The sequence below is a fragment of the Heterodontus francisci genome, chromosome 7, assembly GCF_036365525.1.
Source record: "Heterodontus francisci isolate sHetFra1 chromosome 7, sHetFra1.hap1, whole genome shotgun sequence".
NCBI lineage: Eukaryota > Metazoa > Chordata > Chondrichthyes > Heterodontiformes > Heterodontidae > Heterodontus > Heterodontus francisci.
In genome coordinates this window covers 129,419,374-129,444,620 of record NC_090377.1, presented here as the reverse complement: position 1 = coordinate 129,444,620, position 25,247 = coordinate 129,419,374, and the positions used below count along the sequence as shown (strand labels likewise).

The 25,247-nt window shown below is 43.4% G+C and overlaps 1 protein-coding gene across 3 annotated transcripts in view; it reads right to left on the bottom strand.

Annotated features, from left to right (window-relative positions):
- Positions 1-25,247, bottom strand: part of LOC137372320 (receptor tyrosine-protein kinase erbB-4-like) — a 1,059,900-nt gene that overhangs the window by 401,365 nt on the left and 633,288 nt on the right. For all 3 annotated transcript variants that reach the window (XM_068036154.1, XM_068036155.1, XM_068036157.1), the window contains exons 6-8: positions 24,600-24,718; positions 13,407-13,548; positions 1,286-1,399 (exon numbers count right to left, since the gene is read on the bottom strand). In XM_068036154.1, the coding sequence (XP_067892255.1) occupies positions 1,286-1,399; positions 13,407-13,548; positions 24,600-24,718 (375 nt within the window). The remainder of the gene's footprint in view (positions 1-1,285; positions 1,400-13,406; positions 13,549-24,599; positions 24,719-25,247) is intronic.

Sequence of the window (25,247 nt, the reverse complement as noted above, 5' to 3'; positions counted from 1 at the left end):
GTTGGAAGGTATATCTTTAACACACAGTGAAGCTGGTCTACAATTGATGAGCGGTTCGTTAAGAAGGGATTGGTTAGAAGCTACTGTCCTGGTCAACAACCCCACTCCTGCTAAACACCACACCCCCAACCCAGTGGTACTGAGGTCAACTGCAGTATCAGTACCATCATCCTGGCTATGACCTTCTAACTCAGGGGGCTAAATTTTCATCCCGAGGTAGAGGTGGGGTTCGAGGTGACCATGCTGGCAATTGCTTGCTACCAGCCTGTGTACTGGTCTCTTGGCATGTTTCCACCTTCAGCCTATTTTCAGGGAAGCGGCTTTTGGGGGGCATGGGGAGGTTGATGGCTACCACCCAGCAGGCCAATTAATTGAGGGTGCTCTGTATGCCGACTGGATTTTCCAGATGGAGGACAGGTCCCTGATGTGGCTAGAGCCCGTAGATGGCATGGTGACGGCCTCCCAGCGGCAGGCCAAGGGGGTGCCAGAGGCACATCCTGCAAAGCAACCCAGCATGCATCCACTGAGTTATAAGAGCCTGAGCTGCAGAGCCTTCCTGTGAACTGATTCCTCCTCCGCAATGATGGCCTGGCAGCTGTGGCACAGTATAATTTGTACAATTTACAAATGGCCAGAGGGTGTCTCTACCTTGAGGCATCCTCATGGTTGCCCACTTACAGCAGCAATTCCCACCTCTCCCTGTGGTGCTGAATGCTGCCCAGAGTCTTAGATGCTCCCAGTGACACCCCCCCCACACCACCCCACCGGCCGCAGAGCCCGCCTGCTGTCCTTACCTGAACGTGGCTCCCAGAGACGGCCTTAATTGACCGCCTCCTCGAAACCTTCCCCAATGTCCCGCCACGGCCACGTCCTGGTTCCCGACCCGGAATTAAGCCCGGCGCTAGGATCGGGACCCTGGAACTAAATTTCAGCCCAGGGTTCCTGTTCCTGCCACCTAGTGACCCCTGCTGGAAAGGTACCTGTGGATGGGGCTGGGTTTGGCGGTCAGGCCACCAATGGTGGCAGCTCATTGGTTAGGCTCACACTGGCTTAGTTGGGTGAGGGGCCAGAGAGACTCTGGAACCTGCAACACCATATATACTGAGCAAGGAGTCAGCGCTTTCGGGAGAGCAGAGGATGGGGTTTGAAAGCAGGAAGTTTAGGTTTAATCATTGTTTTCACAGAATACACCACTGCAACATGGTCTAACAGAGGATCAGCTGTTGGTTCTGGTCTGACAGGGGGCAAGGAGAAGGGGTTTCAACATTGATAAAATGAGAATTACCTTTGGGACAAATATCCGTGCAGGGCTTGCAGACTTTGATTCCATTTTCTTCCACTTCCATCTTGTTGCTCGGGCATGCTCGTACACAAGAGCTGTGATCCACCACAAAGTTATCTGCAAGGGGAGAGGGAATGTTTCCAGCTGTTTAACATATCTGGACTTTCTTACAGCTTTATTCCTTGAATGTTCTAAACAAGAAAGTTTCTGGCCAACCATTACTATAGCACTGAATGCCCCAGTGCCATCCTGACTGAAAGTTTGATGGACTCGACCCAATGTTATTTATCACACTGTACTCCCACCTGGCCAATAAATAAGAGACTTTGCCCCAGCTCTATGTCGTTCACTGCTGAACCTGCATACAATGCAGAATTCCATCTCCTGGTGTGCTACCCCTGTCTGCTGAAATTCTCCCACCCTTACCTTTCGGGTGGTTTATAATTCAGCTGCCTCCAGTTCAGTGGCACATATCTGCCAGTGTAAGCAGCAACTCCCGGTGTCACATTTACCACGCTTTTGCAACCAGCCTGTATTTTGAGCTCAATTTCTTCCCTAATTCCTGGCACCGATTTTCATATGTAACTGGATTTGTTTTCTGGCCTTATTCAGTTTGCTGATAAAGTCATCGGTAAATGGTAGTACTGGGGCTAAGTGCCTTGATCCTGCCCTCCCAGCAATGACCCATATGGGAAGGGACCATGAGCTAGAGAATTGGGCCTTTTTTGTCTCTGACCTGCAACCCATTTGATCAATGGGAGTGTGGGATCGGGGAATTTACTCAATCAGATTTTTTTTATATTCAAACCTTTTCTACACATTTGTGGAGCAGTTTGTTACATGCAGGAATTACAGTCATCTGAAGCTGGGAAATCATGCTGTGCTTCGTAATTAATCTGTTAACACACATGGATGGATTCCTTTGTCCACTAATTTCACTAAGACCAAAGCTAAACCTTCCAGTTCATTGATCTGAAACGTCAACTCTGTCTCTCTCCCCACAGAAGCTGCCCGACCCTCTGAGAGTTTTCCAGCATTTTCTGACTTTAACAAAGATCTTACCCAATTTGTGCAATGTGCAATATTGACATCACACAGCCCGTTTCAACCTCTAAGCTGCACGTCTCTACAACTAATGTAGAACCACAAGTGTGCTGATCAAGTTAGATGAACTAGTGGAAATGTACTTTTAAGGAGAGAGAAGTTCAGCACACTGCACAGAGTCGCTGACAGTTTTTCTGCTATCGATGAATATCCAAAACAAATCTCCCATTACCTGCTGATTTACAGCCATTGAACAACAGAAATGTATTGAGATAAAAATAGATAGCTCTTCCAATTGTTCAGTTGGTAAACAGATCTGAAAATCCCAGTGTGATTCCTGCTCTGTGCTAAGTTAGCTGATTTCAATCTGTGGAGGAGAGTTGGAATGATGAGAGGGGGAGGGGGGAGGTTTCAATAAATACCCTCAAATCGGCCTCCGTGTCCCAGGGCAGGGTCAACCAGGCTTCATGCTCCTAACGGGTGAGGACAAGCTCAGGTACATACAGTCAGAGAGTCTGCCAACACCCACTGTCTAGACACATGCAGAATGGGCAATTCGGCTCTCACGTGGAATCATAGCCCCACAGCGAGAGTCAGCACCTTCAGCAAAGGGAGAAAATTGGAAAAAAAAACAAATAACAAAAATAATGACTGAGAGGAAATCTATAACTGGAACAAGTGTGCTGTGACATACAGCAACCGGCATGTGATCTTGTAATTTGTTTGACCTGATGGATTTAGTCAAGGATCAATGTTTTTATCAGTGGCATAATGTAAAGATTGATAACAAATTGATAATGTTCCTGACAGACAATAAAACCAGATTCTCAAGATGACAGTAAGCTGTACCCATCTCCGGTGAGGACTGCCTGATATGGGAAGTTTCAAATGTAAGACTCCATTTGTAAAACAACATTTTTACACAAACACAGACACAGACATATACAGACACATACACAGATAAACATATACCCAGACACACATTACACAGACACACACACGCACATTTACAGACACACTATACAGACCCAGACATATATAGACAAACACACAGACACATATACACACAAATACAGACATACACACACATGCGGACTGCACAGACACACTCACATACACAGAGGACATTCAGAAAATCATAATACAATCAAGCAGAGTCAACATGGTTTTATGAAAGGGAAACTATGCTTGACAAACTTAAGAGAGTTCTTTGAGATGTAACAAGTAGGATGAAACCAGCAGATGTAGTGTATTTGGATTTCGAAAAGCATTTGATAAGTTGCCATTAAAAGTTCACTACATAAGTTAAAAAGCTCATGGTGTTGGGGGTAATATATTAGCATGGATAGAGGATTGGCTAACTAACAGGAAAGAGAGAGAGTTGGGATAAATGGGTCATTTTCAGGTTGGCAAACTGTAACTAGTGGAGTGCCACAGGGTCAGTGCTGGGGCCTCAACTATTTACAATCTATAGCTTTATAAGTACACAAAAAGGAAGAGCTAAAGTAGATGTTGGACCATTAGAGGCAGAGACAGAGAAATCATCATGGGGAATGAAGAAATGGCAGAGGCATTGAATAAATATTTTGTGTCTGTCTTCACAGTAGAAGACACAAGTTCCATACCAGAAATAGGCAGTAACCTCAGGGCTAAAAAGTGAGGAATTTAAGGATATTGATATCAGTCGAGAAAAAGTATTGGAGAAACTTGAGGGACTAAAATCTAACAAGTCCCCAGGACCAGATGGCCTACACCCTAGGGTTCTAAAAAAGATAGCTGCAGAAATAATGATTGCACTGGCTATGATTTTCCAGAGTTCCTTAGATTCAGGAACGGTCCTGTCAGATTGGAAGTTGGCAAATGATACGCCGCTTTTCAAAAAAGGAAATAGAGAGAAAACAGGGAATTACAGGCCAGTTAGCCTAACATCAGTCATTGGGAAGATGCTGGAAACTATTATTAAGCAAGTCTCAACATTGCACTTGGAAAAGCATATGTATGATTAGAACAAGTCAGTATGGTTTTACTAAAGGGAGATCCTGTTTGACAAATTTATTTGAGTTTTTTGAGGATGTAACTCGTAGGATAGATAAAAGGGAATCAGTAGATGTAATATACCTGGATTTTCAAAAGGTATTCAATATGGTGCCGCATAAAAGATTAACATGCAAGATAAGGGCTCATGGTGTTGGGGGTAATATATTAGCAAGCTTAGAGGATTGGATAACAGACAGGAAGAAGAGTGGGCATAAATAGGGCATTTTCAAGTTGGTAGGCAGTGAATAGTGGGGTGTCGCAATGATCAGTGCTGGGGCCTCAGCTATTTACACTCTATATTAATGACTTGGATGAAGAGACAGAGAGTAATGTATCTAAGTTTGTTAATGATACAAAGCTCGGTGGAAAGACAAGCTATGGGGAGGACGTAGAGAGGCTGCAAAGAGATATAGACAGATTAAGTGAGTGGGCAACAAGATGGCAAATGGTGTATAATGTAGGGAAGTGTGAAGTTGCTCGCTTTGGTCGTAAAAATAGAAAAGCAGAATATTTTTCAAAAGGTGTGAAACTGGTAAGTGTTGATGTTCAGAGAGACTTGGGGGTACTCATACAAGGAACGCACAAAATTAACATGCAGCTGCAGCAGGCTATTAGGAAGACAAATGGCATGTTGGCCTTTATTGCAAGGGGATTGAAGTACAGGAATAAAGAAGTCTTACTAAAATAGTACATGGCTTTGGTGAGACCGCACCTGGTATACTGTGTGCAGTTTAGGTCTCCGCATTTAAGAAAGGATATACTTTCATTGGAGGCAGTGCAGCGAAGATTTACTAAATTGGTCCCTGGGATGAGGGGGTTGTCCTCTGATGAGAAGCTGAGTAAATTGGGCCTATATTTTCTGGTGTTTAGAAGAATGAGAGGCGATCTAATTGAGACATACAAGATTCTGAGAGGGCTTGATAGGGTAGAAGCTGAGAAATTGTTCCCACTGGTCAGGGAATCTAGAACATGGGGACACAGTCTCAGGATAAGGGGTCAATCATTCAGGACTGAGATGAGGAGAAATTATTTCACTCAAAGGGTTGTGAGTCTTTGGAATTCTCTATCCGAGAGGGTTGTGGATGCTCCATCATTGAATACATTTAAGGCTGGGATAGATAGATTTTTGGTCTTGCAGGGAATCAAGGGGTATGGCGAGGTGGCAGGAAAGTGAAGTTGAATCCTAAGATCAGCCATGATCATATTGAATGGCGGAGCAGGCTCGATGGACCATATGGTTTATTTCTGCTCCGATTTCTTGTATATTAATGACCTGGATGAATGGACAGAGTGTACTGTAGCCAAATTTGCTGACGGCACAAAGGTAAGTGGGACAACTAAATGTGAGGAGACAAAAGGATTTTATGCAGCCAACAGAGGTCCCACGCCGGGCCCAAAAGGCATGGGGACCCCAGCCTTGGCCATTTGGGGGCCCCCAGCTGCATTTCATGGTGCTCAGGCAATTAGCTGCCCAGTGCCAAGGTCCCCGTCCCTTTAAGGATGGGGTCCCACCTCCAAGAGCTGCCGGGAGCAGTGGCCACTGCTGGAACTGCAGCAGTCACTTGAAGAAGAGCAGCCACGAAGCCCGGACTGAAGGTAAGTGAGGATGGGCTCGCCAAGGCCACTTGGGCAGGCCCTGGTGAGGGTGACAGCAGGGATGATTTATTGAGGGCAGGGGGGTGGGTAGGTGATGCCTCGGGGTGGTCATTGCTGCCGGGGACCCTCCGTGGGCCGCAGATTGTCCATGAAAGAGGGCACCCCCCCCCACCCCCCCCCCCCCCCCACCCCCCATCAAGCCCACATTAAGGCAACCTGAGTTACTGGGCAGCCTCCTCACATGGTGGAGGCAACCCACTTCCACCACTGGTAAAATACCAGCAGCAGTGGGAAGAGGCCCTTAAGTGGCCATTAATTCGTCACCGAAGGGCCTCAATTGACCTCTGGTCAAGAAGGCCGTCCTCAGCTTTCCTCAGCCTAAACTAAATTTGAAGGTGTCAGGAAGGCAATGGGCACTGCACTCCCCTGCCTTCCCACACAATTTTATGCCCCCCCCGCCAACTTCCATTCTCATCCTTAGCGGCCCGTAAAATTAAGCCCTTTGCCTGCTAAGGGATATGGATAGGTCAAGTGAGTGAGCAAAATTTGGTAGATAGAGTAGGATGTGAGAAATGTGAGGTTGTCCACTTTGGTGGGAAGAATCAAAAAGCAGAATATTATTTACATGTAGATACTGCAGAATGCTGCAGTACAGAGGGATCTGGGTGGCCTTGTACATGAATCACAAAAAGTTAACATGCAGGTACAGTAAATAATTATGAAGGCAAATGTAATGTTGGCCTTTATTGCAAGGGGGATGGAGTATAAAAGTCTTGCTGCAACTGTACAGGTTGGTGAGACTGCACGCAGAGTACTGTGTACAGTTTTGGGCTCCTTACTTAAGGAGGGATATGCTTGCATTGGAAGCAGTTCAGAGAAGGTTCACTTGGCTGATTCCTGGGATGAAGGGGTTTGTCTTATGAGGAAAGGTTGAGCAGGTTGGGCTTATACTCATTGGAGTTTAGAAGATTGAGAGGTTATCTTATTGAAATATATAAGATTCAGAGGGGGCTTGATGCTACGAGGATGTTTTCCCTCATGTGGGAATCTAGAACTAGGGGGAACAGTTTCAAAATAAGGGGTCTCCCATTTAAGACGGAGATGAGGAGGAATTTCTTCTCTCAGAAGGTTGTTCATCTTTGGAATTCTCTTCTACAGAGAGCAGTGAAGGCTGGGCCATGGAATGTATTCAAGGCTGAGTTAGATTTTTGATCTCCAAGAAAGTCAAGCATTATGAGGGTCCGACAGGAAAGTGGAGTTAAGGCCACAATTAGATCAGCCATGATCTTATTGAATGGAGGAACAGATTCAAGGGGCTGAATGGCCTACTTCTGCTCCTATTTTTTACATTCTTATTAGACACGGATATGCACAGACACACACACATACACAAATACAGATACACAAAAAAACACACATTACACAGACACACACGCACATTCACATTACATAGACAAGTACATACACAGATATACAGACATTAGACAGACTTACACACACAACAGATGTACACACATATAGACATGCACACACACAGACTTACTCAGACACACACACAACAGATGCACATATATATATATATATATATATTCTTCTTTGTCCTCCTTGTCTCGGGAGACAATGGGTAAGCGCCTGGAGGTGGTCAGTGGTATATATATACACACACATACACATAAATAGACATGGACACACACACACAGACTTACTCAGACACACACACAAATACAGAGACACACAGACAACCACCGACACACCCACACACACATATCCAGGCACACACAGATACACATACATTATACGGACGCATACGCTAACACAGTCAGTTACATAAACACAGACACAATGCAAACAGTTTCACACATCTGACTACTAAATTTTCCAGTGGATCTTCTGTTCTAAAATGATTTTATACCTTTGGACAAACATAAAATTAACTTTTCAAGAGACAGAAGGGGAGGGGAAAGGGAGGGAGAGAGTGGGAGACAGACATTGACAAAAGAGACAAAGACAGAGATGCAGAAGGGGAGAGAGATGGACAGAAACAGCGTGTGAGATAGATGGAGAAAAAGACGAACTAGGATAAGGAGAAAGACAGACAAAAGGATACAGGCAGAGAGAAAGACAGAGTCAGAAAGACATAGGCATGGGTGATGAAACCAGTCTTCGATGGTAGTGCAAATGGACAATAACAAACCAGCTTGCTCGCTTTACCGAAAGCCAGAAAGAGAAAGAGATGAAACGCGAGACATATGGAAAGAGACACGCAAGCAGAGAGAGATTCAGAGAGAAAAGCAGAAAGACAATAGAGAGAGAGAGAAACATACTGAGAAAGAGAGAGAATTAAACAGAGAGAGAGCTGAATCAGATGGTGTAGATTACAACTGTTCTCCAAACACCAGGTTATATTAGGTTCTGTAAAATAAAGCCTTACAACAGAGCCTGACAATTGACACATTTTGATGAAGATAAATACTTAGGAAAAGACATGGTTGAGTAAAGACCCTGTAATGCATCAACACACATCCCTCTAATATTCTCACTCCTGAAATAGCATCAAACTCTATTGTAATGCCCCTGAGGTCAATATGTCTACTATTATGGGCTGGCAGATCAATCTAGATGCTTGTGTGAATGGTCCTTTTGATATCTAATTTAAATCTGCTTTCATTGCTTTAAATTTTAAACATCCTGAATTTCTCTGATCTAAGCCACTTGCAGGACAGTCCAAAACTAGAGGCATAGATACAAGATAGTTACTAATGAATTTAGTAAGTAACTCGAGAGGAACTTCTTTATTCAGAGAGTGGTTAGACTGTGGAACTCACTGGCACGTGGAGTGGTTGAAGTGAATAACATTTCAAGGGAAGCTAGATAAACACATGAGGGTGAAAGGAATGGCAGGTTATGCTGATTGGTTTAGATCAAGTAGGGTGGATGGAGGCTCGTGTGGAGCATAAACACCAGCATAGATCTGATGGGCTGAATGGCCTGTTTCTGTGCATTCTACGTCATTCTATGTTAAATGAGGTCATCTCTCAACTCTCAGCTCACTAGGCTCAGCTTTTTAACTTTTCCTTAGACCTTACTCCTTTACACTTGGAATGATCTTTGCCCTGTGCCCTCTCACATGCATATCCCACTTGGGCTGAGATGACCAAAACTGGACACATATTGTACAACTTCAGCAGACTTGTGCTCGCCTGTGCTGGTTGTAATGACTCAGCACTTTCTTACTCCTTTTAATTGCCTCCTCACCCTAATAGACGCTGAAAGTGCTCTTTCCAAGTCCCTCAATGCTGATTCCATCCCATTTATTTTGTACTGGCACATCATTTATTTTCCTTCAGTCTATGGGCAAGGTTGGCAAGGCTGCACTGATTTCCCATCACTAGCTATCCTCGGGAGACATGGGCCTGAACGGGTAAGGTTGGCACATTCCCATCCCTGAAGGGCAATGAGGATGCAGTTGGATTTTTAAGACCATCATGGTGCCAGCCATAAATGACTACATTTATGAGATACATTTACATAACTTGCCATGGTGGGTTTTCAATGCATGACGTTTGGTTACTTGGCCTGGATGATAGCCGCTAAGATTATTCATTTAATTTGCTATCCACCTGTTCATTTGCATAAATAATCCAAATCCTCGGATACAATCAAACAACATATATTTATATAGTAGCTTGAATGCAATAAAAGGGCTTCACGGGAGCATATTAACCAGAAAACGACATCGAAGAGGTAGGTTTTAAGGAGTGTCCTAAAGGATGAAAACGAGGTGGAGAAGCAGAGAAGTGTAGAGAGAGTACTCCAGAGCTTAGGGCCTAGACAACTAAAGTTATGGCACCAAGGGTGGAGCAATTAAAATCAGGGATGGTCAAGAGGCCAGAATTAGAGGAGCGCAGATATCTTGAAGGGTTGTGGGGTTGAAACAGATTACTGAGATAGGGAGGGGCGAGGCCATGGAGGGATTTGCAAACAAGGATGAGAATTTTAAAATCAAGACATTGCTTGACTGGGAGCCAATGTAGGTCACACGACAGTGCAAGTTAAGACACAGGCAGAGTCTGGGTGACCTCAAGTTTATGGAGAGTAGAATGTGGGAGACCAGCCAGGAGCGCATTGGAATAGTCACGTCTAGAGGTAACAAAGCATGAATGAAAGTTTTAGCAGTAGATGAGCTGAGACATGGGCAAAGTCGGGCAATGTTACGGAGGTGGGAATAGGCGGTCTTAGTGATGGCACGAATATGTGGTTGGAAGCTCATCTTGGGGTCAAATGTGACACAAAGATTGTGAACATTCTAGTTTAGTCTCAGACTGCTGCCAGGGATAGGGATGGAGTCGATAGCTAGGGAATGGAGTTTGGAGCAGGGACCAAAAATAGTGGCTTCCTTCTTCCCAATATTTAATGGGAGGAAACTTCTGCTCATCCAGTACTGGATGTTGGATAAGTAGTCTGATAATTCAGCAACAGTGGAGGAATCAAGAGAGGTGGTGGTGAGGTAGAGCTGAGTGTTGTCAGCATACATGTGAAAACTAATGCCGTGCTTTCGGATGGTGTCACCGAGGAGCAGCATGCAGACAGGAAACAGGAAGGGGCCAAAGTTAGATTGTTGGGGGGACACCAGAGGTAAGGCGTGGGAGCAAAAGCCATTGCAAGTGATTCTTTGGCTATGATTAGATAGACATGAATGGGACCCAGTGAAAGCAGTTCCACCCAGCTGGACAACAGTGGAGAGGTATTGGAGGAGGATGGTGTGATCAACAAAAGCTGCAGACAGGTCAAGAAGGACGAGGAGGGAAAGTTTACCTTTGTCGCAGTCACATAGGACGTTATTTGTCAATTTGATAAGAGCCATTTCGATACTGTGACGGGGCGGATACCTAATTGGAGGGGTTCCACCATGGAATTCTGGGAAAATGAGACACAGATTTGGGAGGTGACAATATGTTCAAGGACTTTGGAGAGGAAAGGGAGGTTGGAGATGGGGCGGTAGTTTGCAAGGACGATGGGGTGAAGAGGAGAAGGTGATGATTGTAGATTTAAAGGAGAGAGGGACAACACCTGAAGAAAGAGAGCCAACTTTGGCTAACATGGGGACCAGGAGGGGAAGTTGGGTGGTCAGCAGTTTAGTGGGAATAGGATTGAGGGAACAGGAGGTGGGTCTCATGGACAAGATGAGCTGAGAGAAGGCATGAGGGGAGATAGGAGAGAAACTAGAGAAAGATGCAAGTTCAGGGCTAGGACAGAAGGGAGCATGTGAGGAAATTTGGCCCAGTGGGATAGTGGAAGGGAGGGACGCAGCAGAGGCAGCTGATTGGATGGTCTCAATCTTAGTGATAAAGAAGTTCATGAGCTCCTCGCACTTATTGTTGGAAGTGAGGGTGGAGGAGACAGGGAGGAGGGGTTTAAGAAGATGGTGCGCAGCAGAGAAAATTCCATGCGTTCCAGGAGAGGTGCTCAGTGTTACTTAAAATGCCTCGGCCCCAATGTTAATAGTGTTCACCTGATGAAGAATGATTGAAATGAAAACACATTTTCCCTCCCTATCTCTGTAACCTCCTCCAGCCCTGCAACCCTGCAAGATCTCTGTGCTCCTTCTGCGCTCCTCCAATTCTGGCAAGTTGCACATCCCCAATTTTCATTGCTTTACCACTGGCGGCCATGCCTTCAGCTACCTAGGCCATAGGCTCTGGAATACCCTGCCTAAGGCGCTCTGTTTTTCTAACTATTTTGCCTCCTTTAAGACACTCCTTAAAACCTAAAACTTAAAAGAAAACTAAAATTAGAAAACTAAAATTTAAAAACTTAAAGGAGTTGGTGTTAGGACCATTGCTTTTCTTGCTATATATAAATGACCCGGGACTGAATTTTCCCCGCCCATTGAAGGCATCTGGGAAGCAGAAGGGCTGGCAATATGGTGGGGGAAGATGTCGGGCGGACAGCCTGATGGCTTCTCAGCACCATGGCATATGGCCAGCAGCGGGAAATGTGCCAACACAGTCGCCTGCCTGGCAGTCAATTGAGGCACTTAAGTTGCCAATTAAGGGCACTTCCCGCGGGCATTTTGCCTGTGTCGAGAGGGCCTGCCACTGTGTGGAGAGACTGCCAGGTAAACCCTGGCGGCCTCTCAGCAGGGTTCTGGAGGCAGGTGGCCTTCTTTTATGGGCATTCCATGGCCACAGAGGGGTCCCCCCAATGGCCATGGCTGCCCATGCAGCAACTGCATCATCGCTGCACCACAATCCCCCTCACCATCGCCAGGTCCTGCCTGCCTGGCTTCCCCATCCACCAACCCAACTCACCTGTCTCCAAGGGCATCCCGCCATTGAGGCCCCCTCTCCCTGGAGCTGCAGCATCAACAGTGGCCACCACTGACAGACTGATGAACTGGGCAGACACATGACAGATGCAATCTAATGTGGAAAAGTGTGAAGTGATACACTTTGGGAGAAGTGGCAGTATAATCTAAATGGTACTATTTTGAGGGTGATGCAAGAGCAGAGGATCCTGGGGGTGCATATTCACAGATTCTTGGAGATGTCAGGGTACGTTGATTAGGAAAGCATCTGGCTTTGTAAATAGGGGCATTGAATCCAAAAACAAGGAAAGCATGCTAAAACTTTACAAATCTCTGGCTAAGCCTTAGCTGGAGTACTGTATGCAATCGTCGGCACAGACTCGGTGGGCCAAAGGGCCTGTTTCAGTGCTGTATCTCTCTATGACTCTATGTTGTATTTATGCTCCTACGTTTTGGATTCTCCCACAAGTGAAAGCATTCTCTCCACATCCACCCAGTCCAACCTACACATTATTTTAAAAACCTTTATCAGGTTACCTTGAAGTTTTCTCTTTTTAATGAAAAAAGCCTCAAAGGGTCCAATTTTAACTCTTCGTAAGTGAATGGGTTTTCAGTGAGTTAAAATCTCACCCAACCTGTTCAATCTTGATTGACAGCTGTACTCTCTCCATTTTGGTACCACTCTTGTAAACGAATGCGCCAAAATGCCACATTGCGGGAGGGATTGCACTCCAACATGTTGTGTTGTCGTGTACTGCTGATTGACTATCGAGTTAGTCCTGTGACCCTGTGCTCCCAGCAAGAAACCATTGGCTGAAGGGAGTGAGGGCCAGACAAAGGGCCAACACCTTGTTCCCCGACCCACACTCCTCGTGGCATGGCTTTTATGCATGTGCTCAACAAACCCAGCTCGGAGGACCACCCCTCCTTCACCCCCTCCACAACTGCAAATACAGGCAGGACACAGAAATAATCCAACCAATTTTAAGAGTACAACCAGCTCAAGACCACATTTGGGTACCAAACCAAACCCATTTCTTGAAACATCCTCTGTAGCTGCGTCCAATCTTCAACTTAAGCATCGGTTTTATACTCATCCACACAGTCGCCACAAGAAGCCCTTCTTTCTAGCATACGTACGTGGGCATTTCTTGACGCAGAACGCTCCATATGTATACTTGGCATTGGGATTGGGTTCCACCTGGAAAGTTATGGTGTTGTAAAAGAATGGCAAGGGACACTGAATAACACAAGATCCACTGTCATTGAAATTGGTGCAGGCCTGCAAGGGAAAAAAAGTAATTGTTACAGGAAATAAACGCAGACATTTCAGTCTATTCAGAAAGATCACAGCGTGCATAGCTTACTGTTTGAGATATTGGGTGCCATGAGGCAGAACCACAGACATTACAACCAGGAAGGAGGCTTTTCAGTCCAGTGTGCTGTGCTGCTGCTAGCTCTATGACTGGAGCTGTCCACTGGAATCCCACTTCTTGTCCTGTACTGTCTTGTTCCCATAAACCCTTATATTCTTCCTTTTCAAATTTTTCTGTTAAATGATCATATAAGTTTCGGTATTTCACCAGGAACACCATACTGAGAACATCACCTTAACAGTCCTGTGTGAAGTGTGTCTGGACTCACTTGAACCAGCTCCACAAGAACATAAGAAATCATAGCAGGAGTAGACCATATGGCCCATCGAGCCTGCTCTGCTATTCAATATGATCATGGCTGATCTTGGGCTTCAATTCCACTTTCCCGCCCAGTCGCCATATCCCTTGATTCCCTGAAAGACCAAAAACCTGACTATCTCAGCCTTAAATGCATTCAATGATGGAGCATCCACAACTCTCTGGGGTAAAGAATTCCAAAGATTCACAACCTTATGAGTGAAGTAATTTCTCCTCATCTCTATCCTAAATGATCTGCCCCTTATCCTGAGACTGTGCCTCAGTGTTTTAGATTCCCTGGCCAGCGGAAACAATCTCCCAGTGTCTACCCTATCCAGCCCCTTCAGAACCTTGTATGTTTCAATGAGATCGCCTCTCATTCTTCTAAACACCAGAGAATACAGGCCCAATTTACTTCGCCTCGCATCACAAAACAACCCCCTCATCACAGGGACCAATCTAGTGAACCTTCGCTGCACTGCCTCCAATGCAAGTATATCCTTTCTTAAATGTGGAGATCAAAACTGCACACAGTACCCTAGATATGGTCTCACAAAAACCCAGTACAATACTGGAAAGACTTCTTTATTCCTGTACTCCAATCCCCTTGCAATAAAGGCAACATGCCATTTGCCTTCCTAATTGCTTGATGTACCTACATGCTAACTTTCTGCATTCCTTGTACAAGCACACCCAAACCTCTTTGAACATCAACACTTACAAGTTTTGTACCTTATAAAAAATATTTTGCTTTTCTATTCTTACGTCCAAAGTAAATAACTTCATACTTCCCTACATTATATTCTATTTGCCATCTTGTTGCCCACTCAATTAACCTGTCTCTATCTCTTTGCAGCCTCTCTGTGTCCTCCCCACAGCTTAAGTTTCCACCTACCTTCATATCATCCACAAACTTAGATACATTGCGCTCTGTCTCTTCATCTAAGCCATTAATTATAGCTTGTTAATAGCTGAGGTCCCAGCACTGACCCTTGCAGCACTCCATTATTCAGTGCCTGCCGACTTGAAAATGTCCCATTTATGAGTTGGAAGATCAGCCATGATCATAATGAATAGTGGAGCAGGTTCAAAGGGCCAAATGGCCTACTCCTGCTCCTATTTTCTATGTTTCTATGCCCACTCTTTTCTTTCTGTCCCCGTTAACCAATCCTCTATCTACGCTAATGTATTACCCGTAACTCCATGAGCCCTTATCTTGCTTATTAACCTTTGGTGTGGCACCTTATTGAATGCCTTTCAGAAATCCAGGTATACTGCATCTACTGGTTCCCCTTTATCTACCCTACAAGTTACATGCTTAAAAAATTCTAATACATTTGTCAAACAGGATTTCCCTTTAGTAAAACTGTTGTATATTTGGTTAGTCTGCCACCATTGTATATTTGGTTAGTCTAGCTAGGAGAGATTACTGAGTCTTCAGTAATTTTAACATGAACTCATTTATTACATTTTAACTAAATACAACTTTACATAATTCTGTATGACACCTCTGAATCCATGCTGCTTCTCCCTCCAGTCTCTATCACATGTGATCTGTTACATCATCATGGTGAGAGGTATTCCTCACACTGTCTCAAACTTTAACCCTTTCAAACCCTTATACTACATCTCCCCTCAAATCTTTATACATATATGTATTTATACATTCATTTTTCATTTTTACGTACTTCCCCATCTCACCCTAGGTCTCTGACATCACAGATTCAATCTGTCAGGAGGCCTCACAACTCTCCCTGATCGTGTTGTTGTCAGATTCGGAAGATTAGTCGTCTTTCTCTGAACTCTTGTTTCTTGACTTGGACGGCCTTCTTTGAGGTTTGTAGTATTGGGTGCTGTCTGAATTTCAGGTCCAACATCTGGTTCATCCAAATGTATGACCGATTGACGTCTTTGGTGAATAGAAATAAGATTTCTCCTGTTGTTTCTCGTTATAGTACCTTCTGAAGTATGTACTAAATAAGATTTCTGTTGATTCTCTTCTCTCTGGACAATTACTCCTCCTCTGCCTTGGTCTCATACCCACCCCTTCCATCAACTTGGGTAGGTTCCTGGTACGATATTTCCTATTGTAAATATAAGCTTGTTGTTTTTGGTAAGTCTTTTCTCTGTCTTGAACTGTGCACTGCAGATACCTGGCAATTAGAAATCATTTGTTCGATATCTCTTGATATTCCCGGCCACCAGCAGGATGACTGAGCCCATGCTCTGCATTTCCTGATATTCATGTGGCCCTAGTGTATTTTCTCCCAGATGTCTGCCCAGAGTGAGACCGGAATCACTTCTCATCATACATCAGCAAATCATCCACAATAGTAAAGTGCCTTCTGTGTTGAAGAAGATTTTCATCACTTTACCACTGGGACACTGCTGTGGCCAACCTTGTGTGCAATATTGGTGGATACAGATGCATTCCTCGTCTTGCATCTGAGCATGATGAATTTCTTGGAGTTTTTTTAAGCTTGCCGGCCATTGTGATGCAGTGAACTGAGAATATGACTCCATTTCATTAATGAAGTTAACATCCTGTTGTGTATGATGGTCGAAAGTAGCTCTCAACAATGCATCTGCTGTCATTTGTTGCTTGCCCTGCACGTTTACTGTTTCATACCTGAACCTCATTAGATTCAAGCAGAATATCTGGATTCTCAGAGGCATCCTAGCGAGTTCCTTTTCATCAAGTAAGAAAGCTAGGGGTTTGTGGTCTGTCTGTATGATGATCTTTAAGATGATAATATAACCTGAGAACTTCTCACAAGCCCATGTGACTGTGAGAGCTTCTTTCTCTATAATTGCATACCTTGTCTCAGTCTCAGACAATGCTCGAGATGTGTAATAAACCAGTCTTCGACACCTATCTGGCTGTTCCTGAAAAAGGACTGCCCCTAACCCCGTAGAGGAGACGTCTGCTGCAACTGTGGTTGGCAGTGAGGGGTTACAACGCATTACGATATCTGGCGAAATCAGCATCTCCTTGATCCTTTGATCTCCTTGATGCTTGCTCCTGATGTGTATCCAAACACCATGTTCGAGTTTTCTTTAATAGTTGTCTTAAGGGTTCAGTAACTTGCGCTAGATTGGGTAAAAATTTTGCCAACTGATTAACCATTCCAAGGAATCGCTGAAGATCTTGGACAGAAGTAGGAAGTGAGAATTCACTAATGGCTCTCATCTTTTGCGGGTCTGCCAGAATGCCCTTGCTACTGACAATGTGTCCTAAAGAAACGAATAGATGTTTTTGAGAATTCGTACTTTCCATAAGTGTCAGGCCTTCTTCTTGTAGACGATTCAAAACCGCTCTAACCCTCAGGTCATGCTCTTCGACGGATTCACCATGGACTAAGATGTTGTCCAGATGGCATATTACTCCTTTATGACGCTGTAGAATGTTTATCATAGTTCTTTAAAATATTTCCAGTGCTGATGTTATACCAAATGGTAAACAATTAAAACAAAACATTTGAGCAGAGTAATGAAGGTTGTCAATAACCTTGACTTCTTATCCAACGGGACCTGCCGAAAGCCACTATTCACGTCGAGCTTTGTGAACATGGTACTTTTCAAGCCAACCTTTCATCTACTGAGGACATCGGAAGAATTTCTCTTTGGCAACCTCATTAAGTTGAGTTAAATCTACACAAATGAGCACCATTAGGCTTAGGAACTGGAACCATTCCCAAACACCACTCTGTAGGTTCAGTGACAGGAGAAATGACTCCCATCCTGGTCTTTCTTCTAGCTGATGTTGGACTTGCTCCATTAGTGGGTGTGGTATCTTTCCAGGCGTGAAAAGACAAACAGGTTTAGTGTATTTCATTAACGCAGTACTATAATCGGTTTTAAGTCTTCCTAGACCAGTAAATAATTTTGAAAAGTCTTTTTGTAAGTGACTCCGGGATTCTTGTTGCTTAACTTCTTCCACTTTTCTTCTAGATGAAGATCAACACAAGCTCTTCTACTTAAGAGAGAGAATTCCTGATTGTGTAGAACTTCGTGTTTCCAACATCTGCTTTCCCTTGTGCTGGAGTGTTGCCTGTAGCTTTCCCTTGACTTTCAGTTCAATCCCTCCTGGGCCATGTAACTGAGTTTCTGTTGGTTTCAAGCAACACATTGATAACCACGGTTCGTTGTCTGATAAAACCATTACACTTGCTCCAGTGTCTAGTTTAATATTGTTGATATGTCCATTGACATATATATCTGCAGAGCAGAATGCATGATTAGGGTCATTGATCTCACCAAGGAAGTTTACTGATTTCTTTCCTGATGGAGATTGTTCAACTTCATTAACAACTCTATGGTTGAAGACTTTTTCTTTCAAACCTGTTTAACTTCAGCACATCTTTCCATAAAGGCCTACTTTCTTACAGTGAAAGCATTCAGTGGAAGGATACTGTTAGCGCCTGTGGGACCTTTTGGTTTCATGGCATCTTGCACTACCCCCACCCACCAGTGTACCTTTTTTTCTGGTGCTTCTTTTATAGCCCTGTGCTTAAGGAACTGTACAGTCGCTGGAGGTTTCCTGAACCAAGGTCTTTCTTCACCTCTCAGGATTGCTCTGTTCTTCTCCCAGACCTCTGTTTGTCTCACCAGCTGTCTTGCTTTGTCTAGGATGAGGTCTTCCTTAGGCTGCAATAAATCTGATTGGAATTCATCAGCAACACCTACTGCAATACATTGTCATATTAATTCTACTTTTAGGTCTTCATCTTCACATCCTTCAGCTCGTCTGTTAAGGTCATTAATAAAAGCATCAACTGTTTCAGATGGTTTCTGGACCCTTCTGTTAAATTTTGCCCTTTCCAAAATCGTATTGCTCCTCAGGTTGAAATAGCTATCAAAGGCTTTTAAAACTTCATCAAGTTTGTCTGATGTCTCATTAATGCCTTGCCTTGCAATAACATCATCTGCTATTTTTCCAATGGAATACATCAATGCGGTAACATGCTTTGCCTCAGACTGGCTGTCTAATTCAGAAGCAATTCTATCTCTCAGAAATCTTTTTCGCCAGAGTGACCAATTTTGAATTCGATTTGGTCCCTCCATGTGTCCAAACCTCTCTGGTATTGTGAATTTAAGACCCGTGGCTTTCTATGCCGTTTACTTTCTTTTTAAAATTTTCCCTCCAGTATCAGATGTTTTCCCACGCTTTTCAGCCTCGCGCTGACTCCTGCGATGGTCACTGTTTCTCCCTGTGAAATCCCACCGCTAGACTCTGCATTTCTTTCTTTCTTTAAACGCAGCTTTGCAGCATTTTTTTCCATACACTTTTTACTCCCTTCGCTTGGAGTATTGAGTATTTGCAGCCTCTTTGTTTTTTTTGCTCGCTTGCTGGCTCCATGCATATTGGTGCCAACCTCGGATCTGCCTTCGCTGAGGACCTTTGGCTTCCCCAGTGCTGCCTGCCTCCTGCTGTTAGGACCAAATTTTTACTCCCTTTAAGGGTTGCTCATCAGATCCTTGATCACTGCTTGGCTCTCCGACTCAAAGCTTGCAATTGCTGGACCGTAATTTTTTCAGACCATCCACCTCTGTGAGGCCTGAATGCCTCTACAAGCCGATTCCTCGACTCTCCATGTCTCCTTTTGTCCATGGAGCAGCTCGGGAGCTTTTTCACAGCCTTTTCTTGAGTTCTGCAGTTTTAGCACTTTTTCTAGGTCAGCCTTCTTCAAAGTATTTCTTCAAATTCTTCAGGGTGTTATATGGTAAAAGCCACTGCTGTTCACCATATTGTATGTTTGGTTAGTCTAGCTAGGACAGATTACTGAGTCTTCAGTTATTTTAACATTAACTTATTTATTACATTTTAACTGTACACAGCTTTACATAAGTCTGTGTGACTCCTCTGAAGCCATGGTGCTTCTCCCTCCTGTCTCTCTCACATGTGATCTCCTACATCACCGTGGTGGGAGGTATTCCTCACACTATCTCAAACATTAACCCGTTCAAACACATATACTACAAAAACCATACTGACTTGTTCTAATCATACTGTGCTTTTCTAAGTGCATTGTTAAGACTTCCTTAATAATAGATTCCAGCATTTTCCCAACAACTGATGTGAAGCAAACTGGCCTTTAGTTCACTGCTTTCTCTCTCCCTCCTTTCCTGAAAAGTGGTGAAACATTTGCCAACTTCCAATCTGATGGGACCATTCCTGAATCTAAGTAATTCTGGAAAATCATAAATAACGCATCCACTATCTCCGCAGCTATGTCTTTTAGAACCCTAGGGTGTCGGCCATCAGGTCCCGGGATTTGTCTGTTTTTAGTCCCTTAAGCTTCTCTAATACTTTTTCTCTGCTGATATTAATTTCCTTAATTTCCTCACTCTTTTTAGCCCCGAGGTTACCATCTATTTCTGGTATGCAACTTCTGTCTTCCACTGTGATGACAGGCACAGAATATTTGTTCAATGCCTCTGCCATTATCTCATTCCCCATAATATTTTCTCCTATCTCTGCTTCTAGGGGACCAAGAGCTACTCTCTTCCTTTTTATATAACTATAAAAACTCTTACAATCTGTTTTTATATTCCTAGAAAGTTTACTCTCATATTCTATTTTTTCCTTTCTTATCAACTTTTTGGTGACTTTTTGCTGGTTTCGAAAACACTCCCAATCCTCAGACTTTTTGAAACATTGTAAGCCTCTTCTTTTAATCTAATATTATCCTTAACTTCATGAGTGAGCCACGGTTGGGTCTTTCTTGCTGAGTTTTTGTTCTTCAGGGGAATGTATTTTTGTTGAACATTTTGAATTGTTTCTTTAAAGGTTTCCCACTGTTCATTTACCACCATACCTTTCAGTCTATTTACCCAATTTACCTGAGCCAGTCCTCCCCTCATGCCTACGTAATTGGCTTTGTTTAAGTTGAAGATTCTTGTTTGTGATTGGAGCATGAGACTTTCAAACTTAATCTGGAATTCAATGGTATTATGATCACTGTTTCCCAGTGGATCTTTTACTTTGACATTACTAATTAACCCTGCTTCATTACACAATATTAGATCTAAAATAACTTGTTCCCTAAGCAGTTCCACAAAGTATCCCTCCAAGAAACTGTCCCGAAAACATTCTACGAACTCATCTTCCGGACCACTCTTGCCAATTTTATTATCCCAGTCTATATGAAGATTAAAGTCCCCCACAATGATTACATTGCCTTTGTTACAAGCTTCAATAATTTCTTGTTTAATGCTTTGTCCAATGGTATAACTATTGTTAGGAGGCCTATGAACTACTCCCACCAGTGTTTTCTGATTCTTGCTATTCCTAATTTCCACCCATACTGATTCTATTTCATGATCTTCTGAAGCCACATCCTTTCTCACTCCTGTCCTTATGTTATCATTTTACCGAGTTAGCATCAGCACAAATCTCCCCCTAATTCAGCTACTTGGCAATCTCACTAACAGACACAGATGGCTTATGTGAAAAATGGAACATTGATAATTTGAGCAGGGTTTTGAAGGACATTGTTGGAGCAGAGCAAAAGGCACTTTACTCTGTATCTAACCCGTGCTGTACCTGACCCGTGAGTGTTTGATGCGACAGTATAGAGGCAGCTTTACTCTGTATCTAACTCATGCTGTACCTGACACATGATGGGACAGTGTAGAGAGAGCTTTACCCTATGCTAACCTGTGCTCTACTTGGCAGTGTTTATGAGACAGTGTAGAAGGAGCTTTATTCTGTAGCTAACCCATGCAGTACTTGTCCTGGGAGTGATTAATAACACACTACTGAGAGAACTTTAGTCTGTATGAGCTGCATTACCTCCTTTGTGCCATAAATCTTTCCATGTTTCTATAATCAAACAGTACCTCTGCTGGGAGTGATTGATGGGCAGATCAGCAGAATTGCCTACAATGTTTTTTATACTGAAAGCCTTTATAAAGTGCATACTGGGTGCTTTACAAACCATAAAAACAATTCACACAAAATCTGTTAAAACACAAGTTTTTCAACACCTTGCTACTTCCTGCCTTTTTCAGCAGTATTTTTTTTTAATTCGTATACAGGAGTCATTAACTAGGCCAGCATTTATTACCCATCCCTAATTGTCCTTGAAATGAACGGCTTGCTAGGCCATTTCAGAAGGCAATAGTCAACCACATTGCTGTGGGTCTGGAATCACATGTAGGCCAGACCAAGTAAGGATGGCAGATTTCTTTCCCTAAAGGACATTAGTTTTTACAACAATGGACAATGGTCACCATCAGACCAGGTTTTTAATTCCAGATTTATTACTTGAATTCAAATTTCACCATCTGCCCCCAGAGCACTAGTCTGGGTCCTGAATTACTAGCCCAGTGACATTACCACTACACCACTGCCTCCCCAAGACTAAACAGGTTAGATTATGAGGACAGGTGGCATAGAATAGACTTGTGTTCCCTTGAGTAAAGAAGATCTAACTGATCCAACTGAGATGTTTATGATGATGGAGGGATTTGATCGGGTAAATAGAAACTATTTCCTCTGGTGGGGGAGTCGTGCCACACGGGGGCATAACCTGAAAATTGGAGCTTGGCCATTTAGGGGTGATGTCTGGAAACAGTTCTTCACACAAAGGGTAGTGGAAATCTGGAAATCTCTTCCCCCAAAAAGCCGTTGAGGCTGGAGGTCAATTGAAAATTTCAAAACTGAGATTTTTGTTAGGCAAGGTTTTGGAATGAAGGCAATTAGATGGAATTAAGGTACAGATCAGCCATGATCTAATGCTGTATCAGGCTTGAGGGGCTGAATGGCCGACTCCTGTTCCTACGTAGTTCTGCTGTAATTTGTGTCAGCACCCTAGAAAGCGTACACAGCGAGAGGGGGGAAGGTGATTTGAGTTGTGAAAATACCCCTCGCTTGGTCAGGAAAAACAAGTCTTGGGGATTTGGGACTCATGAATTGCCATGCAACAAAGTTAAAGTGAATCTTGATGTGCACTAAATTAGCATCAATTTGTTTCAAAAGAAAATTCACTAACATTATTTATTCACCTAATTATAGAAAATCTAGTTATAATTTTAAATATTGGCTTATTCCTTGGATCAGACAAACAGAAAGAAGTTGCATTTTCCAGTTTATGATACAAAATGAATCCCAAGGTTGGATTAATATTTTCCAACAACCAAGGTATACATTACCCTTTGTTACGATTATTATTTATTATTACCTTGTTCTAAAGGGCAAAAGATGCAGGGGGAATATGAGGAAGCAATTTTTAACGCAGCAGATGTTAATGACCTGGAACTCACTGCCCACCAAGGTGGTGGCAGTGGAGACAATCAATGACTCGAAGAGGAAGCTGGACGTCCACCTGAAAGATATAGACTTGCCGGGCTACAGGGATTGAACCGGGGAGTGGGACCGACTGCATAGCTCTGTGGAGAGCCGGCATGGACTTGATGGGGTGAATGGCCTCCTCCTGTGCCGTAAATAACTCTATGGCTCTAATGAACCAGTACATTTGTTACCCTTTATCAGTAGTATGAAGTTTATTACTACCTTGTTCTAACTGACCAAGACAAATATTATCCTTTATCACTAGTTTTACTTTATTGCTTCCATTAACTAACCAAGGTACGTCTTACTCTTTATCTAGTAGTGCTTTGTGCCAGAGAAATCCTGGAACACCCTTCCTAACAGCACTGTGGGTGTACTTACACCTGAAGAACTGCAGCAGTTCAAGAAGGCAGCTCACTACGACCTTCTCAAGGGCAATTAGGTAATAAATGCTGGCCTAGCCAGCGATGCCCACATCCTCCGAACAAATAAAAAAAAAACTTAGCAAAGGACAACACTTTCTCTAAACTGAGATACCTCTACCAGGACACCAGCGGAGGAGTATTCAAAGTAGGCCTCAAGTGCAAATGGGTAAAATACATTACCGTGCCTTATGTACTGGTCAATCAGTAATGAAAAGTTAGCTTAAAGACAACTGCTGCTCCATTTGGGACTTGTCGAACAGGGAAGTTCCTGGAATGTCACTGCCATTATGCTGCAGGCATGGCAGGGGGGAGCCTGTGCTACAGCAGACATTATAACTACTCCATCACAAATCTTTTAGTGCAGCTCATAAAAAGTAAGATGGACTAAGGATACAGACCAGGAATTTATTGCAGTAGAAACAACCAAGAGGAAAATGAGCCCTTCTCTATTTAATTACCACAGTAAAGCACAACGAGGCACAGCAACATGATGATCCTAGCCCTTTAAAGCAAAGCTCAAAGCTGCAAGTCACATTTCCTTGTCTCAGATGATTCACCAATTCCTCAGCTGGAAAATATAATGCAGTAAAGCTGGTGTCTGGAGTACCAACAGTTTTAGGAACCATTTGTAAGTATGTGCGTACTTTCTTAGTTGTTAGACACACAAACCTATGGGAAGGCAATGGGTCAGTGATACAGTAATAGGTCAATATTACTGTAATTAACTTGAATAGGGTTAGTGTTACTGTAATGCATGTGAAATGAGTCACTGATACCGTAATGAACTTGAAGTGGATCAGCGTTACTGTAATGAATTTGAAATAGGTCAATGATTCTGTAATGATCTTGAAATGGGTCAATGTTCCAGTAATGAACCTGAAATGGGCCAACAGTACTGTAATGAACATGAATTTGGTCAGTGTTACTTGCGGTCACGTACAAAGCAATCAGTGTCCTTTGGCCCCGAGCAGCCGCCCGCACATTCCCGATGGCAGCAGTCGCTAACAAATGGGCTGAAGCATCGCTCATCGCACTGCTGTGCACACACCGTCTTCGTGACTGCAAAGAAAACAGCGCATGTAACTCCAAAGTGGGGCACATCAATGTCATTCTTCCATTTCAAGGCGAAAACTGTCCAGCAATTCAGTAGCTATTTTATGTTGTTACATTACAGGCAAGCTTTGCACAAGCAAATTACCGAGGGAATGATTGCGCCGCACACCTGGAGGCTCTAAAGGGCTGAGCATGTCTTGGAGAGATAAACAAATGTAAAAGTTTCCAATTAATGTTTGCCTTACCGAGTTACTGCATGCCTACTGTTATGATCCCCCGTGGAGACCACCAACAAATGAAAAGAATCAAATCCACCAACTGACCCCAATTGAGGAAACCAAAGCATAAGGACAAGATTTCACTTTTTATAAATTTTACTTTAACACTCAAACCAAAATGAATATAAACTAAATTTGAAGCAACAGACAGATCACGGTTAATATATATATTACAAATTACACCTTAACTATCGGATGCAACAGGGACGGGTCTCATGGTTTCATAGGGCAGTCTACCCAGCATATATGGTAACAAT